At 38.8% G+C, this 19529-nt stretch overlaps 1 protein-coding gene across 2 annotated transcripts in view; it reads left to right on the top strand.

Annotated features, from left to right (window-relative positions):
- abcd4 (ATP-binding cassette, sub-family D (ALD), member 4) overlaps positions 1 to 11636 on the top strand; it is a 37767-nt gene extending 26131 nt beyond the window's left edge. For both annotated transcript variants that reach the window (XM_051919866.1, XM_028821253.2), the window contains 9 exons: positions 645 to 725; positions 806 to 1011; positions 1996 to 2087; positions 2172 to 2208; positions 2485 to 2534; positions 4673 to 4725; positions 4867 to 4943; positions 5030 to 5145; positions 8631 to 11636. In XM_051919866.1, coding sequence (XP_051775826.1) covers positions 645 to 725; positions 806 to 1011; positions 1996 to 2087; positions 2172 to 2208; positions 2485 to 2534; positions 4673 to 4725; positions 4867 to 4943; positions 5030 to 5145; positions 8631 to 8705 — 787 coding nt within the window. In that variant the 3' untranslated portion in view covers positions 8706 to 11636. The remainder of the gene's footprint in view (positions 1 to 644; positions 726 to 805; positions 1012 to 1995; positions 2088 to 2171; positions 2209 to 2484; positions 2535 to 4672; positions 4726 to 4866; positions 4944 to 5029; positions 5146 to 8630) is intronic.
- The last annotated feature ends 7893 nt before the right edge of the window (positions 11637 to 19529 follow it).

The raw sequence follows: 19529 nt of genomic DNA, 5'->3' as shown, positions 1-19529 counted from the left end.
AGCCCATACAGAAAGCCATTTGGTTAGGAAGCTATCCAGCATCATGAAAATGTGATACAAAACAATGAGATTCTCCATTGGGTGGACATGATGAAGATTGGAAGGTAGCCCGGACATGAACAGGCAGACACTGAATGTCTCAAAAATACACCCCTTTATTTACAGAAGTCCCGCACACAACACAGTGCCCCTGGTCCTTCTTCCATTGCCTCTACTCCTCTCCTCTGAGCTTTGTCTTCTCCCTCCCAATTCCGGCTCTCCTGCTTGAGGGAGGCGGCCTCTTTTATAATCACCCGGATGTGCTCCAGGTGCTCTGTGACGGCCCTCCGACGGCACTTCCTGGTGTGGCGGAAGTGCTGACATCCAGGGCTCCTCAATCCTCCAGGCGCCCCCTTGTTTTGGCCACGGGCCCCAATAGGGTTCAACTTCCATGCTCGGTTCCCATGGCCGCCATACAGACCAGGGCAGGTGCCTTCTTGTGGTCCAGGGTAGGTGTAGTCCCTCTCCTGGTCCTTCCAGGCGTCCGCCACAAGATGTACTATATATTAAAAGATTTACAGTATTGTCAATAGCTTTGTGATTTCATATTTAACAGCCTTACATATTCATCAAGTACAGTTAATATTGTTTTGTTTTTCTTTTAGGATTGGAGAGCTTCATGAAACTATGCAGAAACTTGAAAGGAAGCATTATGACTCATCAGAAGGAGGCTATGACTTAGATAGGTATAGGATCACACACCTCTTGCATATGCTCACAAATGGAACTCTGTGTATATTTATAGGTGTTTCTTTTTTCCAACCAGTGACTTGGAGTTGCCAAACACTCCTGTAGACATTGCTTTTATCCTTCAGAAACTGTCATACAAATCCCCCTGCTCCGATGAGCTGCTAGTAAAAGACCTGACTCTGAAAATTGTCCATGGAACCAACATTCTGGTGGTGGGCAATACGGGCACTGGGAAGACATCCCTGTTGCGAGTTCTGAATAAACTCTGGGACTGCACTAGTGGTAAGTGGTAGAGATATGGTGAAAAATGATAGAGTGAATGGCTATAGATGTTTAGTTTATTTAAGACTGTTGTGAATTCTGAAGGAATAAAAGCAGGGAGCAGAAAGCACTGCATTGTCTTATAAATGCACAACACCATAGTAGATCTTTGTGAAAAAGCATAAATCCTAGAATTATGCTGATTTAAAAGAATGCAACTGTAGTCCTTTTGGTTGCCAAAACACTGCAAACAAACATTTGTCTCTTTTTCAAAAGTTTAAACTGTGCTCCATGACAAGACAGAGATGACAGTTCCGTCTCACAATTAAAAGAATGCAAACATATCTTCCTCTTCAAAGGAGTGCGTGTCAGGAGCAGTGACTGTCACAGAGATAGAGAGAAAAGCAAACAAATCAATAGGGCTGTTTGGCTTTTAAGTATGCGAAGCACCGCGGCACAAAGCTGTTGAAGGCGGCAGCTCACACCCCCTCCATCAGGAGCAGACAAAGAGAGAGATAGAGAGAGACAGAGTTTGTTTTTCAATCAAAAATCAATACGTGCCCTTCGAGCTTTTAAGTATGCGAAGCACCGTGCAGCATGTCGTTTCAGGAAGCAGCTGCACAAAAGATAGCAATGTGAAGATAATCTTTCAGCATTTTTAGACTAGCGTCCGTATCGTCTAGGTGTGCGAACAGCCCCCCTGCTCAATCCCCCTACGTCAGGATCAGAGAAAGTCAGCGCAAGAGAAAGAGAAAAGTAAGCTGGGTAGCTTCTCAGCCATCTGCCAATAGCGTCCCTTGTATGAAATCAACTGGGCAAACCAACTGAGGAAGCATGTACCAGAAATTAAAAGACCCATTGTCTGCAGAAACCCGCGAAGCAGCGAAAAATCCGCGATATATATTTAAATATGCTTACATATAAAATCCGCGATGGAGTGAAGCCGCGAAAGGCGAAGCGCAATATAGCGAGGGATTACTGTAACTGTTTTCTTGTCTTACACAGGGTCTTTTCAGATGCTGTCCTCTTTTGGACCTCATGGAATCTTATTCCTGCCCCAGAAACCATATTTTACAGATGGGACACTACGAGAACAGGTAATTTCTGTCTTCAGGCTAGCATGCACTCCAATTTATACACTACATATTTATAAATACATACATGTATGTTGTTTTTAACAGGTCATATATCCATTGAAGAATGTATATCCTGTGTCAGGTTGGTACAAATAAACTATTGCTGTGTATGCTAAAATATCTCCAGTTCAAGCACAGAAACTGAAGCGTTCAAATATACCCAAAGTAACAGTTATTTACAGAAGGCAAATAGAAAAGGTTAAGAAAAATCTAAAATCCCACTAGGTCTATTCCCATTAAATAAAATAATACATGGAAATCAATCTAATTAATGCATAAAGGCTAGTAATCTTATTCTTTCTACTCTCTTTATATAACAACCTATTCTTACAGTATCTTAATATATTTGTTCCATCAGGTTCCATCGATGATGCAAGAATTATACGTTTTTTGGAGCTTGCTGGTGTGGTGAGTGTCTTGAAACTACACCTGACAAACAGAAAAGTTATGGTTAAGTGTTGTAGACACAATATTAGCAGAATTAACACATTCCAAATAAATTATAGGCAGGTCTTTTGGTTACTGTGGTCTCAACTTAAGGCTGTTTCTCAAATCCAAACAAGTACACATTGTAAAACCCAATTTTTCATTTTAAACTGAATTTCAATTCATTTTCATCTAGTCACTTACATAAACCTTTGTTCATTTTAGTTATCATATTTTGTTAATTTTCAAACTAATGGCCATTCTTCTTTCCCATCCTCCATTATAATTAGTACAAAAGGAGCTCTAATATATGTGAATTTGATTCATTTTCTATAGCCAAAACAATATTTCTGATAACATGAAAGGCATTAAAATCAAAATATTATACATTATGTAGTAACAGTCAAAATTTAAAAAAAAAATAAATCATTATGCAACCCTTGTTTTAGTCTGTAGACAACAAAGTGTAATATCGTCCTGGCAACAGGAAATCCAAGTTACTTTAATCATGATTTCTAGAAGCAGTTTCTGTATGTGATGGTCCGGGTTGAGTCTAGCAGCCTGTCCAAACCTGCACTCTGAACCGTCAATAACATGACTTGGGTGAGTCTTGTAATGAGATCACATACTGTCCAAGGGTAGGTTCAAAGTGCCAGAGTGCTTCTATTAAAAATCAACAGTGTTCCAAAAAGTGCAGTGTAGTCTTCTAACAAGAAAATATTCCTTGATAAATATTCCAAATAAAATGCTCTATGAGAAAACTAAAATTCAATAAACAGAACTAATAAAAATCCAAGGATAAAATCCATCAGATCGGTGTTTCAGTGTCGCAATTGCGATTTCCCCTCCCCCATGTCACTCTCTCTCTTTCTCTCTCACCCCACTCACCCATCTCCCAGGCTTGTGCATCTTTCTCTGTAGCTTTGGTATGAATGTGTCAATATAATCCCTGTTGTAACAGCATAGAAATCGGTAATTATATAGATTTATTGCCATATCCGAATTCCAAATAATCTATGGTACCAACACATAAATTATATACTGCTTTCTTTAGTGAACATCCTTCCAAGGCAGTACATGACTGTACTACAATTTTCTACTTTATATGTACTTTTAATAATGGAGTTACATGTAAGTTAATTTCTCAGGGTCATAAGGGAGTCAGAGGTGTGAATTAACATGTAGCCGTTTGATTAACAGCCTATTTGACTACTTATAAGCCACATAACCTGTCTAGAAGTACATTATGCTGAAAACTACAGAAAATGCACAGTATATGAACATACCAACAATTGAAAATTTTCTGGTTACATTTTAAAATAATCCCAATATTACAGTATTTTAGCTGAAATTGGGATAACCTTCCTCAATTTGTTTTGAGTAAATGATCAGAGTTGGGTGAATGGGGCAACTAGTAATTTTACTTTGTATTTTTCATTCCAAGCCAATATGTATTTGTCTATCTTGCTTTCAAAAATGGCAGTTCAAATTTTATATTTAATTCTATTCTGTAAGGATACCCCTCATAAAATGGTAAAAAATACTGTGCTCTGAATGGATGAGGCAAGATGTATATAAAGCTGTGAAATATGTACTAATACTTGATAGTTTTAGACTGCAGGGTTAAACAACAAGTCTGAAAATTCAAATTCATCATATTAGAAGGTCATTATACAGTAGATAATTGATATTTTGTGAAAATTAGACATGCATAGAGTAAGTAATGTCTGAGTGTCCTGGTACCAGGTTGGATTAATTTACTTGCTGCAATGTAATGAGTGTGAAATTCTGTAAGATTGAATCCCAGTGAGTTTAAACTCTGACCAATTGTTTTTTTAAAAGTACCAAGGATGATGTTTAGAATGTAAAAGGAATAAACGGTAAAGAGAGAAATATACTTAAAAGAAATAAATTGTAATTAGAGAGAAATGAAAGAAAATATAATATGACTATATAAGACTAATATGGTGAAAAGGTGTTTTTGCTATAAGTGCAATGCTACATGATTGGATAGCCAGGAGGTAAATCTTGAGGGTAGCAGAAGTCATCAAAGGTAGGAGTTGAAGAAAGTATAAAATAAGTGTTAGTTTATGTATTATGAAATTGCTTTTCTTTCATAGGGTAACCTTTTAAAAAGAACAGGAGGACTGGACCAAATAGTTGACTGGAACTGGTAAGCTAGCTACAAGCATTTTTATTTAGGCCAAGAAAAATCTTAACATTGGCCGAGCTCCTCCACAGTGTATATACAATAATCTGTCAGGTAAAAGATACAATTAAGATTTGTTTGGTTGTTGTATTTGCTATATTTCAGGTATGATATGCTTTCTCCAGGAGAAATGCAGAGGCTGTCTTTTGCACGACTGTTTTATCTGCAGCCCAGATTTGCAGGTGTGTAGTAACTGTGTTTATTAACCATATAGTTCAGATTTCTTGTTGCATTTCCCCTTTGTAATGTTTCTTTTTTGCATTGATAGTCCTTGATGAGGCAACGAGTGCTTTGACAGAGGAGGTAGAAGAGCACTTATATAGAACCTGTATTCAGCTTGGAATGACCTTAATCAGTCTTGGCCACCGCAGCAGCCTGAAAAAGGTAATGAAGATTCATCAGTCTCTTACTGTGGTTTATCCTGTTAGTCCTGCTTTGTGAATGACCTTACATTTTACCTGCATTTTGACTGTTATGAAGTATAACTGATCCTAATTTGTCCCTGACCTCCTTACTGTAAAGATGTCTCACTGACTTCATGGTTATCTGGGTTGTAAGTGACAGCTGCATGTGTGACCTCCTGCTTGCATTCTTCTCTTTATAACATAAGAACATGTTTGACATAAACAAGCCTTTTTTGTCTAAAAAATTACATGTTTAATACAACACGAGTGACCATGGGCTTCATTGCCCTGCTGTTGAAGATGACAGGGAGGGTTCCAGCAGTGTCCTGAACCCAGAATAATAACAAAGAAGATAAACTGTCTTACAAAAGGGAGTTATTTAATACATTTCGGGGAGAGGCAGCAAAGAGCAAAATTAACAGAACAGTGCAGAGAGAATTTCCTTATACTTTCCTAACTATGTGCATCGAGAGGAGTCAGATGAGGTAGCTTGGGCATCTGATCAGGATGCCTCCTGGACACCTCCCTGGTGACGTGTTCCGGGCATGTCTAACCGTGAGGAGACCCCGGGGAAGACCCAGGACACGCTGGAGGAACTATGTCTCTTGGCTGGCCTGGGAACGCCTTGGGATTCTCCCGGAAGAGCTAGAAGAAGTGGCTGGGGAGAGGGAAGTCTGGGCATCTCTGCTCAAGCTGCTGCCCCCGCGACCCGATCTTGGATAAGCGGAAGAGGATGGATGGATGGAACTATGTGCACTGTTCCTTATTGTTTTTGGAGTGCCTTGTCCTCTTATCACATCCACAAAATGTATTCAGTGCCTCAAGAATGATTGGTTACTTGTCTCCCACCTTTGTTCTATCTGTAAGCCTCAGGTCCCTGTTGCTTATATATGCAGAATGCTTACACACCACTGCGTAATGAGCACTTAGTCTGTGAGCCTGGAGAAGTTTCAAATCCAGTTCCTAGTTTTCAGATTACTTCCGGTTAGGGAGAACTATACGTTTGTTATAGGGATACAGTATTCGAGCTCCCTATAGTGGTGTCTGGTGTCGCTGCACCACTTACCCTTCCTTTAGCCTTAATAGATACCTGTTCTGTCAGAGGGACAGCATGATTATAGAGTATGCTGTATGTGCATTATTATGGGGGTTTCACTGCATGCATTGTGTTGGTTAGGAAGTATTTTTTCTATATCCTCATTCTTTTTTGTAAGAGGGGGGTCAGACACCCTAATGACCCTTGGGATGTCTATGCCCTGGTGACCTAGACAACCATGATAATCATCTGTTTATGTTTGAACTGGTTCTTGTCCCTTTTTGCCTCTGGTGTTTCATGCACTTGCAGAATAATATGCAGGGTGAGTCAAATTTATGTGAACATTAATGGTACTGCTATGTACAGTGCATCCGGAAAGTATTCACAGCGCATCACTTTTTCCACATTTTGTTATGTTACAGCCTTATTCCAAAATGGATTAAATTCATTTTTTTCCTCAGAATTCTACACACAACACCCCATAATGACAACATGAAAAAAGTTTACTTGAGGTTTTTGCAAATTTATTAAAAATAAAAAAATTGAGAAAGCACATGTACATAAGTATTCACAGCCTTTGCCATGAAGCTCAAAATTGAGCTCAGGTGCATCCTGTTTCCCCTGATCATCCTTGAGATGTTTCTACAGCTTAATTGGAGTCCACCTGTGGTAAATTCAGTTGATTGGACATGATTTGGAAAGGCACACACCTGTCTATATAAGGTCCCACAGTTGACAGTTCATGTCAGAGCACAAACCAAGCATGAAGTCAAAGGAATTGTCTGTAGACCTCCGAGACAGGATTGTTTCGAGGCACAAATCTGGGGAAGGTTACAGAAAAATTTCTGCTGCTTTGAAGGTCCCAATGAGCACAGTGGCCTCCATCATCCGTAAGTGGAAGAAGTTTGAAACCACCAGGACTCTTCCTAGAGCTGGCCGGCCATCTAAACTGAGCAATCGGGGGAAGAAGTGCCTTAGTCAGGGAGCTGACCAAGAACCCGATGGTCACTCTGTCAGAGCTCCAGAGGTCCTCTGTGGAGAGAGGAGAACCTTCCAGAAGGACAACCATCTCTGCAGCAATCCACCAATCAGGCCTGGATGGTAGAGTGGCCAGACGGAAGCCACTCCTTAGTAAAAGGCACATGGCAGCCCGCCTGGAGTTTGCCAAAAGGCACCTGAAGGACTCTCAGACCATGAGAAAGAAAATTCCCTGGTCTGATGAGACAAAGATTGAACTCTTTGGTGTGAATGCCAGGCGTCACGTTTGGAGGAAACCAGGCACCGGTCATCACCAGGCCAATACCATCCCCACAGTGAAGCATGGTGGTGGCAGCATCATGCTGTGGGGATGTTTTTCAGCGGCAGGGACTGGGAGACTAGTCAGGATAAAGGGAAAGATGACTGCAGCAATGTACAGAGACATCCTGGATGAAAACCTGCTCCAGAGTGCTCTTGACCTCAGACTGGGGTGATGGTTCATCTTTCAGTAGGACAACGACCCTAAGCACACAGCCAAGATATCAAAGGAGTGGCTTCAGGACAACTCTGTGAATGTCCTTGAGTGGCCCAGCCAGAGCCCCGACTTGAATCCGATTGAACATCTCTGGAGAGATCTTAAAATGGCTGTGCACCGATGCTTCCTATCCAACCTGATGGAGCTTGAGAGGTGCTGCAAAAAGGAATGGGCGAAACTGGCCAAGGATAGGTGTGCCAAGCTTGTGGCATCATATTCAAAAAGACTTGAGGCTGTAATTGCTGCCAAAGGTGCATGGACAAAGTATTGAGCAAAGGCTGTGAATACTTATGTACATGGGATTTATCAGTTTTTTTATTTTTAAAAAATTTGCAACAACCTCAAGTAAACTTTTTTCACATTGTCATTATGGGGTGTTGTGTGTAGAATTCTGAGGAAAAAAATGAATTTAATCCATTTTGGAATAAGGCTGTAACATAACATAATGTGGAAAAAGTGATGCGCTGTGAATACTTTCCGGATGCACTGTATATACTTATATACTTTTTTTGTGGATAATTTATGTGCCACGGGTTGAGACATTACTGTAAATCATCTTGCACATATGAAGTATGTTTTGTGAATAAATTGTTTCCGCCATTCAAATGTTAACATAATTTTGACCCGCCCTGTATATTTTGTCTGCCGGAGTCCCTTTCTCTCACGTTTTTGAAGCTTTGCTGGACTGTCCCTCTGCTGTGTGTAGTAGTCTCCTGCTTACAGTTCAGCTGTGCACTGCTCACACTGCCATCTAATATAATTGACCATATTAGTCACTGACATGCTAGCTGTGCTTCACTTTTGCTGACTTGCTGGCTGGAATTCAGAGTGGCTGAAGCTTTCAGGTTATTGTGGTATTTTATTTGCTGTTCAGGTTTAAGGTTGCATTTATTCTGTCTGTCTCTTTGGTTTCCAGTTTCACGACTTGATGTTGAAGCTCTGTGGTAATGGAGAATGGCAGCTTAAGAAAATTGAAAAGGACTTAAGCTAACATCTTTTCTAACATCCTGCACTACCTGTTCAGAAAACTTTTGGAAACAACTGTGGTGTCTTTGAGGTGCCATACTATTTTTAAAACTCCTGCAGTGATGTTTTCTACACAAAAGTTATTCCATGTTGAGCACAGCTTCAGTGCCACATTTTAACTGAAAGAAATGAATGATCTGTAACTTCAGGCTAGCCTGGAAATTGAAGGTTGTGTATACAGGTTTGCTCAGCACTGCATAGTCAAGAAAAATGTGACTGCTCATGACATTGCAGAATACACTACAGTCTGTACATACTGTCGGACAGCAATCACACTTGAACAGTAAAGAAATTTTTCTTTCATTAACAGCTGTGCATCAAAGAACAAGATCTTAAGTGCATTAATCATCTAGAAATTCTGAGACTTTGTGATAAACCAAAAGGAGAAGAAACAAGAATAGAATCCAAAGGGAAACTCAAAATCCAGTAGCCCAAGTTTTAATTTTAGACATTTGGTATTCTAAGATAGCTTTTACTGGGTAAGTGAACATTGTAAGGCCATTTCTGTTGTTTCCCCGTGTAGTAAAGCTGAATCTAATGGGAGATGTTTGGTGATCTTTTATACTTGAGGTGGCCATCCTAACTGAGGCTGTTAACTGGGAGCCATTGTCTGAGCTGAGCATGGTGTGATTCAGTGTAGCTGCCTAGTCTGGGCCCAATTGCCCTGTATCATGAGTGTTTTTAAAAAATTTTAATATACCAAAAACATAAAGCAAACACAATATATTTTGGTGATGTGAACATGTTCCAACATGACTGATCCAGAGAATGTTTGGAAAACTGCAATACCTGTATTAACATTTACCTCATGGTTGTCTTGGAATAGACATGAGCGGATCAATGGAGTAAATCATGCACTGTTTATTCTCATCTCATGTGTAGAAACATAAGACATCAGCAATAGTAATATATGCTTCTGAAGAGGGGCAGTCTCTCACAAAGCTTATATAGTTACAGCAAGTACACTATGGGTGGGGGAACTTGTTTTAGTTTATAGTATATGTTGAAATTAAAGAAACACAGGCTGTCTGCTGATTATATAGAGTAGACCTTTCAGGTAAATTTTAATATTTTTAGTTAAAAATAAAACCACCGTACATTCTTTTTGTTCTGACCCCCATTCCATGTCTTTCCATGCTGCACCTATACACATATACGTATATTTATTCAACATGGTGCACAGTATTGGAGCATCCCTGGTCATAAATAAACAATTTACATTTGCTAGATACATTTGGAATACAAGTTGCCAACAACTACTGAATTCAGTGTTAAATTTAGGGATATGATAATCTTTTTATTCAATTAGCATTTGATTCAGCTGAGGCTTATTTTTTTAAGCCCGGCAATGAAACGGGATGTTACTTTCATTTAATGATGTCTCACAGGACCTGCACAGATAATGGCCTCATCTTTGTTACCTCATAATGACAAATCCTACTCATTAATTAGCTCTATTGCTGATTTAGTGCCAAGATTTCCTCTCTATAATTTGGCAAGAGCAATATGATAGAACTCCACTGTGTCATTTGCTGGAGCATCTTTGAGGAGATTTTTTTCATAATGTTGAAAAATGTAGCATTTTTAAACTTTATCCTTTTATACACTTTCCCTTGAAGCATTTACAAAAACATTTTCTACATTGTAAAACTTGACCTACTGTGGATTTGTTTTTCATAAAACATACATTTGCACTCAAACAAAGGAAAATTCAAACAATTATAAGAAAAAGGAGTGCTTAAATAATTTAATAATTTGTTTTATTTTGAGTAGAAGATTAATATGGTAACTTTATAAAACAAAGTATTGACATTTGGGAGCAAATGAAGGAAATAATAGAATAACTTCCAAGTCATTAATACTGTATTAAAACTGAAACCTTGAATCATGAGTAAACTTACATATTTAGTTGTAGCTGTGATTTAGTTATTATTTTACCAGCCCATTATCATGAAAAATACAATTGGCAGTCCCTTAGTTATTTAGAATTTAGGGCTACCCTCTAAGACTTTAAAGATCCTGAAGCCTAGAATCCAGTTATTTTATCTGTTTTCTGTAATATTTGAATCGTTTGAGGCCTGAAATTGCAGACCTTGGAAACTTCTGTTCTCCATAAAGATGATATTAAGCTCTTCAGGGATTCTCTAATGGTGCAGAAGTCTATAACCTTAAGACTTTAAGTGCCTTTGTATTTTGTAAACAATAGAATCCAAAATTTTTCTGCAGGTATTCTGACATGGTGGAAGATTCTGTTATCTTCATGATATAGAGTCGATATACTACAGCAGGAACCTTTGTCTTCATTCAGAGATTGAGCGTTTGTGGACCCAGATGATTTGAACTATAGTTGAGGTTGTCTCCATTTAAGTACCAGTTCTTGAACCTTCAAAAGTATTTGTATACCATGAGGTCTAAAATCTTTATTCTTTGTAAACTGGAAACTTCAAAATCCTATTCATCCTGGACAACTAAAGTAGAAATTGCCTTTGTAAAATCTGGGATTGGACGTTTAGGTAGACTCTGCAGTCATCTAGCAATTTTAGTTATAAACTGTAGTAGCCAATGAAGTGCTGACTAGAAGTTTTTTGCTCTTCATGTAAAATTTCCAGAGACATCTGTAATCTGTGTTTTAAACCTTGAGCACTAGAAATCAATACAGTGATTCTACTTAAACTATCATTTTGTATTTAGAAGGTTAGTGAATTCTCCTTACTGTGTTCCATCTTACAACAAAGTTTTCAACTTCTTGCAATTGTCCAAGACTCTTTCTATTCTTGATTTTCCTTCCCTGGTCTTCTGCTCACCAATACACTACTGTTTATATATTTATAGTTAGAAAGCATACAATATCTTTTTTGTTTGTGCCAGGAGCTGGGCAAATCTGATTCTGGCAGGTCATAGTGATGTTTTGTTATTCTTCTTTTTTACCTGCTATCATTTAAGCTGTATTTTACTTTTTTTGGAAAATGAACAAAGTAAACATGATAAGATTGAAATCCTTCAAACACATTTTTTTCCAAAATGCAATTTTAAAGAAACCATCCACATAATGATGAACAACACACTCATACAGGTGAAAGTGGCACCAATTTAGCTTATTATGAAGACTCTTATTATTTTGGCTAGTTAACTTCTGCTTATTAAAAATACAACATTTAAAATTCCTGACAAGAAAACGATTTAAAGTAAAGCGAAAATGACTTGAGCTTAGAAAGTCATTGCAGCAGTGCACAATCATCAGAATTTCCAAAAAAAAGTGAGTCACTTTACTGATTTCTATGACCGCAGACAAGCCTCTAGAATAAGTCATTTGATTGAACAAGGAGTTATTAGTAAGACTGGTAGTAAATTTAGAAACTGATTGGCAGTACAGCCTTTCAGCCACAGGATTGTCCTCGACGTTTAATTTAAAAGATCAACGTACTGTAAGTGTCCAAGTTTTTCTGCACATTACTAGTCTGTTACACTTTCCTCTGTGACTCCCTGTGATTTTTCTATAGCTGCACCACTTTTAAACCTCATTCTAGTAACAGTGTAAATGTAGCACTCCTGCTTCTGGTAGACAAATTCTCTAGGTTTCCACATTGATACTTCATTATCACCAGACTGACTTTGTTTTTAGAAAGAAAACAAAATGTGAGCACCATAATTATCTATCCTAAATTCTCTCACACTGGTCTTTTAAGCATGAAGTCAAACCACTGTTTGATAAAATTTAAGTACTTTCATAAAATGCAAAAAATGGACAGAAAATTTAGTGAAAACTGGGTTTCACTTGAGAATTGGTATTTACAGTTGACTACAACATACACAGTAAAGTTCTTTTTTGAGTACCTGCTTGAATTGTGGCTAACTTCATAATTAAAAAAATCATTGTTTTCAAACTATCAACTTTCTTGTTGCATTGTATGAATAAATAAAATGAGTAAAGGTACATAAAAGCCAAGAAAGACATGTATATTGAGTCAGAAAGTGTGCACAGTGTTTGTTAGATCACAGTGCAGCTTCTCAATCCTGGTGGTGTGTTGATGACTCAGAAGGCAACTTTATTTTACAAGTCAGTAAACATCTAACTGGTGGAGCTCCTTTGTCTTTTCCTGGGATGTTTTCTGTGTATCCTACTATTAACATTATTTGACATGTTTCTATTTTCCACTTCATTTTTGTAAGATGCACACTACCCTAAAAGAAAAAAAATTAGGAATTCCCTTTTTCATTTTCTATTTCACTGATGAACCTATTTTAACATATGCTGATAAATGAGGTAGAAGACTTTCTTGTTTCCAGAATATAGCAAATGTCTCCACATAAAGCGATTAAGTGGATTCTACTGGTACGTTCATATGGTGCCCTCTTTAAGCCAAGGAGAGCACATGCACTCTGGTACGTTGAGAGATCCCTCTGCAATGGTTTTTCCAGCAGGAGATTAACCACAATCGGGAAGCCCGGTGACCCAGCATAATGATGAAAGGAATTATGGTTGCATATGTATCTGACAAGGCATTTCTCACTAAGGTGGCAGATTTACTTCTCAGGTTATAAGTTAGGACAGCCTGCAGGATGATGCAGGTATCATACAGACTAACTAGTGCTATGAGCACCATGGAGGCATTGAGCTCTTTCTCTAACCGTCCTCTGTTATTCCCCTGCTTGTCGGAGATGGCACGAAGGCGGTGTTGTAACAGAAACAAGATGATCCTACCATTGAAAATGCTCATTAGAGTCGCAGAGATGTACTGGAGTGCCATCAGGTACAGGATGCCATAGGAGGAGACAAAGCCACTGCTACTGGCCACAATATCAGGTAGAGAGCACCTGCAGTCATCTGTCAGATTGACATTCATAGATGGTGGGATCAGCATCAGGAAAGGGATATAGAGGAGTGCCCAGGCTATCCAGTGCACAACCAAGAGAAAATGCACCTTTGAGGAGCTCTCTAGCTTAGACAGAATCATTGATGACCAGCACAACCTCCTCAGTTTCATGCAGCGGTACCAGCTGAGTGCCACGAGACACCACCCACTGACATTCTGGCTGGTGTTCATCACTAGGTTCACAGCCTTGCAAGTGTTGCTTGCTGGGTAGCAAAGTGGATATGCCATGGGCACCAGCAAAGAGAAGAACCTCGACACAAGGTACAGCTTATTCCCATAAGACATATGTAGTAGCAAGATTCTGGTCCCGTGTGTCCTGCCAATGCTCCATCTGGTAATGAAAATGACCAAGCTGTTGCCAACTATTCCGAAACAAACAAAGATGCCACACAGTGCAAGACTGTACATTGTGTCTGATGAAGATGTGTTATTTAGAGTTTATAAGGAAAAGGGATGAAGCCCGCGAGAGATGTCTGAATCCTCTGATTATGACCATTAAAGGGATAAAGTGACTCATTATTTTGAGCTTACACAGCCATGGTTTTGCACACGTCACATTCTTTTAGTACAGAAGAGCATAGAGCTGGAAGTTGGGAGAGACTGTATTCAAGCTTGGTGGCCTTAGCAACCAGTAGATTAAGAGAAGTGGAGGTGCAGATTATCCACCTTGTATAGGAAATTGGTGTTCATCCTTTGGTAGAATTAATAGATACTTTCCTGGTTTTATAATTTTTAGAAGACCAAGTTCAGTTTATTTTCACATATAAACAGTACAATGAGATTCTTTCTTGCATGTCTTCCACAGACAGTAGTACAATACAAACATCTGACAAAGAACTTACCACCATACATAAAATAAGAATGTTGCCCAAAATGTTTTACAGCACTTTTTTATTGTTAAATATTTTAGAGTTTGAACATACCCTTGAGTTAGCTAGATGTATTTGTTATAGTCCTCATTTCCATCAACTTCAACAGCCTTTCATCAATGACAAACAAAATCACATATGCCTTTCTTGTACCAGTCTGAAACCTGCATTCACGGGCATTTCTTTAATAACCTTATTACCACTCCCAAAGCTATCTACACATTTGGCATCTTAAATCATTCCAAAGAGGTAGAAGTATGGAGACCGAGTCTGTGTTGCAGGGTTGATAACGAAGTATAGTACATCCAGGTTTAATGATTACCCTCTTGTGCTATCAAACTTGCTTGTGGTCATCTGTTGCTAAAGAAGATTTCAGCAACACTTTGGCAAATTTTTGAAGTTTCAATGTACAGATCAGAGTTAACAGTTCAATCACGTGGCATAATGTTTATAAACGCCCACAACATCCCAAAAAACTATGGCCATGGCTTTTGCCAACCGATGTGGTATTCTTAATTTCTTCCATGAAGATGTCAGATAAGGCCATTCCATGGCCTTTTGTTCTCTGGTGCAAAATCGTAGGTCCATGTCTCATCCCCAGCAGTGGTCTGAGACCTCTTTCACCCTCTACCTTACGACATGAGAGCCAGTCCAAACACCTGTTTATCTGCACAGTTTTGTGAGTGACCTTTGAATTGCACATGTGCCAGGATACAGATTTTTCCCAAGCACTGCACTAGCAAGCTGAAATTTTCAAATTAACCAAAGATTAACTTGCAGATACGCTGATTTTGACCTAAGTATAAAAATGTTCTACGTTTTATTGATAAATACTGGTCCAGACGCAGGGTACATATTATGTTGGCTGATGCAGTTGCCAGTATAGGTGGCTGTTGAATAACTATGATCTTTTCATAAAAACTGTCCTAGGATCTAGTAATGTGAGTGCTCCTCTTCCACTTACCAGAATGTAGGAGGGGGAAACGTGAAGAGTATGGCTGAGGTCTTTGGTGAAGCAGGTTTCCATTCTGAAGCAGCGTGTGTGGTATATTTGAAGTAAAAGTAGAAGGCTGAGATTGGATCAATTCATAAACTGGGTCTTCCATTGGATTTTTGGAGTACTAGGTTTGATTGTGATTGAGATGGGATTCATTAATATGATTAAAAATGTTTATTCGTAACCTTCAGTATTCTATTTACCAAGCCTTTTGCATTTATAAAGGTGATAAGGAAGGATGTTTTTAATGGTCTTTTACACTTTAATCTTTGACGTTTGCCTTTAGCCGTTGTCTGGATCTGATTTGTCCCTTTAATATACAGGATGTCTCTCAAAATATCTCATTGTAATCAATGATGTCCTGCTTTTTCTTGATGACAACCTCTCAGATAACCTCCAACATCCTTTACCTTTTTAGCTCCCATGAGACTACTATGTCTGCTTATAAAATTAATTTGTCTGATTATGGTAAACTAATTTATAAACTCTGGGCAAGATGTTTTTTTCCAGCAGCCTGGCCTCAGAAATCAGGTGATAGTTTTAATCAATCAGAGGGCTGCTTTCATAGCAAATTTAATTGAAAGATTAGTTTCTAAAGAGCTGATGGCTCTGTTTTAACATTTGGAAAATTCGGTTAGATAAATGATTTTAAAAGGTAGGCAGAGAGGTCAATTCATTAGGTGACGCAGGTGGCCACCTAGGGCACCGTCACCCGAGGGGCACTATTTATGAAAGTTAAGGATCATGCACCCTGAACAGTGAGGGGCACCGTTTATTTAACCCAAGTGGCACATGGTCCGGAATCGATGACCCCGACCTCACAATTGACATGGTGTAGTTTTAATAGCTCAAGGGCCATTTGGTCTGAACACCCTCAGACCCCAAAGTGTAATAATACTAAAGGCGCACTATGGACACGGTGGGGCATCATTTATGTAATTCAAGCAGCATGTGCTCAGGACAGCGAGTAGGACAACTTGCCTTGGTCTTCAAAAATGGTTTGCCCGGCACTGGAGGAGCAATGAGGCCCTGGCCATCTGTCTTTACTGGCAGAGTCCACTTTAGCCTTTGAAAGAAGAGTATCTAGTAGGAGAGTCAAGCTTTTAGGCAATAATTATATTTAGAAGAAGAAGGTCTAGAATTTCCCAAAACTAAATGAGTAAAATTCAAAGAAACAATTCTTGATCTCAGTAGGATCCCAAATTAGTTTAGATAGCAAAAATGGAGACAAACAAACTGCATCTTCTAAACCTAAGAGCCAGTAATTTACTGGGTTATGCTCCCAACACATTGTTTTGTGCCCACATGTAGCTGATATTTTTACACTTCTTTATAAACAAGAATGTGGTTCTCAATTTAGAATTAAACCAACCTTCGTAATGTTATCAGCCTTAAAGTTCATAAATCATTTTCTCAAAAATCCTCATCTCTTAATAAGCAAGTTTCTTGTTTCTCAGCTTTCCATGTTGTTGTTATGACTTACATTAGCAGGTGTTTAGTTGTTGTATACCAGCTTCATCTCCTGTGGATCCCATACCTCCATCACTTGTAACACAATGTGTTCCTGCATTATCATGACCTTAGTAATAGTTTCCTTGGACGTTTGACCTTCTGTTTTGCACACTGCTGCTCTTAGACCTATTTTAAACAAAGTCGGTCCAAACCCTGATTGTTTATCTACTTACAAGCCCATTTCTCAACTTCCCCGTTTTTTCCAAAGTCCTGGAATGTGCTGTGGTTGAACATCACTAGGGTGATATGCACTTAAATGCTCTTTTTGAACAACTCCAGTTTGGATTTCCATCAGGTCATAGCATTGAGACCACTCTGGGAAAGATGGCTACCAATGTACTGATGACTGATGGCGCTGAGGCTGTGAACATATAAGCTTTATTAGATGTCAGTACTGCTTTTGATATAGGTTGTCATGCACTTTGACCAGAATGTTTGCAGTCGCTTGTGTGTATTGGACGTACTTTTCCATTATGGTTTAGGTCATTTTGTCGGTCACGCAGCAGTTTGTTGTACTAGGACCACATGTATCTCCTGGCTGTGCCATAAGGCTCATTCTGGGGCCTCTAATGTTTACTGTTATATCTGTTTGCTTTCTTTAAGCCATTTTCTTCATAAATGTAGCCTGGGTTATCATTGCCCTGCTGATCACACTTGTGTCCATGTGAAAATATCCACATTCCTTCCACCACTGCTTGCTTGGTGTGATGTCAAGTCATGGCTCCCATTTAACCTTTTTTAATTAAACAGTAAAAAACTGAAATGCTAACAGCAAATAAACCTCTGTTGTCTAAAATGGATTATTTTTAGATAATCCATCTAATTAATTAACTAACAGTTGGTGGTGTTTCTGTCCAGCCTTCAGCTGTAGTTAGAAGTTCAAGTTTTACATTTAATTCTTCTTTTCCATTTGTTCCACACATTAATAATTTAGTGAAAACTTCCTTTTATCATCTAAGGAATTTAGCCTGACTTCAACCATCTTTTGCCTTTTTTGACATCTAGGCTGGACCATTGTAATGGCTTATTATGTAGTCTTCCAGTGTTTGTTCTAAGCAAACTACACAATATTCAGAACTCTGCTGCTAGGGTTCACTTACACCAAACCCTGGGAACATGTTACAACAACTTTGAGGGAACATTAATGGCTGCCGATTGAATTGCGTATTCACTATAAAGTATTCACAGAGCCTTGAATGACCAAGCTGCATGTTAACTCTCTGACCATCTGCACCTGTATGGTCCCACTGGCCAATTCTGATCATCTGAAGTTGGTCATCTACATAACTATGGGTGGTAGAGCCTTCTGTGTCTTGGCTCCAAACTTGTTGAAAGCTCTTCCGTAGAATCATTGCAAAATCAAGTCACTACATAAAACAAGTTGTTTAATGATCTTATACTGCTATCTTTTATGTAATTTTACCTAGTTTTGTTTTGCTTTGTACCACATTGTTGAGCTATGAAAGGCTTGCTATAAATAAAAAATGTTCTATTACTTTTATCATTTTTTTATGGTCATAGAGAGATAACAGGGCCTAACAAGGCATTTGTGACAGAGAAGGCAAGCAACCAGCACATAAAAATGCTGTTAAGCCTAGTCTGAGAATAATGACAGAGCGAAAAGAGTGTTGTTTGGCAGAGGGACCCATCGTTTGAGAAAAGCCAACCAAATTTAAATTGGAAGCAAACTTGTAAAGAGAAGCAGAATAAGAGATACGCTGATACATGGGATGGGTAATTTATCAAATAAAGAAATGTACACCAAATGGCAAGACTTATTTAAAAGTCTTCAAAATTTGTCAGGAATGAAGACTGATAAGAGGTCCACTGATCTCCACAAGCAAAGAGTAAAATCTGTTGGGGTTGTGTGTTTTAATTTCCAAGAACTACCCCCAGACTGTTACATATTTTGGATGTTGTTTCATTTCTGGCCATCACGTTATATTCCGGTGTCATGGTAGCATTTTCTGTCACTAGGAGGTGAGAATCCCATGGGTCACTGAAGTAATGGGGTTTGAAAGTTGTCCAATCCTCATCTCGTAACTTCTGATCAACACAATTTCTCTACTATTTTCAAGCTAGAAACGTTTCTAAACGGAACCTGCTCAATTCTCCTTACTTGCATCGATTTCTGTTCCAGAAGAAATTTTGATCAGTCTTGATCAAAAAGACTCGGATGGCATCTCCACAATTTATAAAAACATTTTGAAGTCCCTTCCTTTCAAAGATCTCGGGGTACAATTGGGATAGGATCTTTCGGAATAAGAGTGGAAGGCAGCCATGCACAGAATTCACTCGAGCTTCATATATGCAATGTATTCAATCATCCAACTGAAAATCTTTTATCGAGTGCATTTAACTTATTTAAATCTATCCAAAATGTTTCCAGGGCAAGATTCAACCTGTCAATCGAGCAATCGAGCTCCAGCCTCACTGGGCCACATGTTCTGGGCATGTACCAAATTAACATTGTTTTCTGACAAAAAACCTTTGCATGCCTATCAGACAGCCTTGGTGTCACAGTCGCTCCTAATCCA

Source organism: Erpetoichthys calabaricus, chromosome 16 (genome assembly GCF_900747795.2).
Source record: "Erpetoichthys calabaricus chromosome 16, fErpCal1.3, whole genome shotgun sequence".
NCBI lineage: Eukaryota > Metazoa > Chordata > Cladistia > Polypteriformes > Polypteridae > Erpetoichthys > Erpetoichthys calabaricus.
This window is presented reverse-complemented; position numbering and strand designations above follow the sequence as displayed.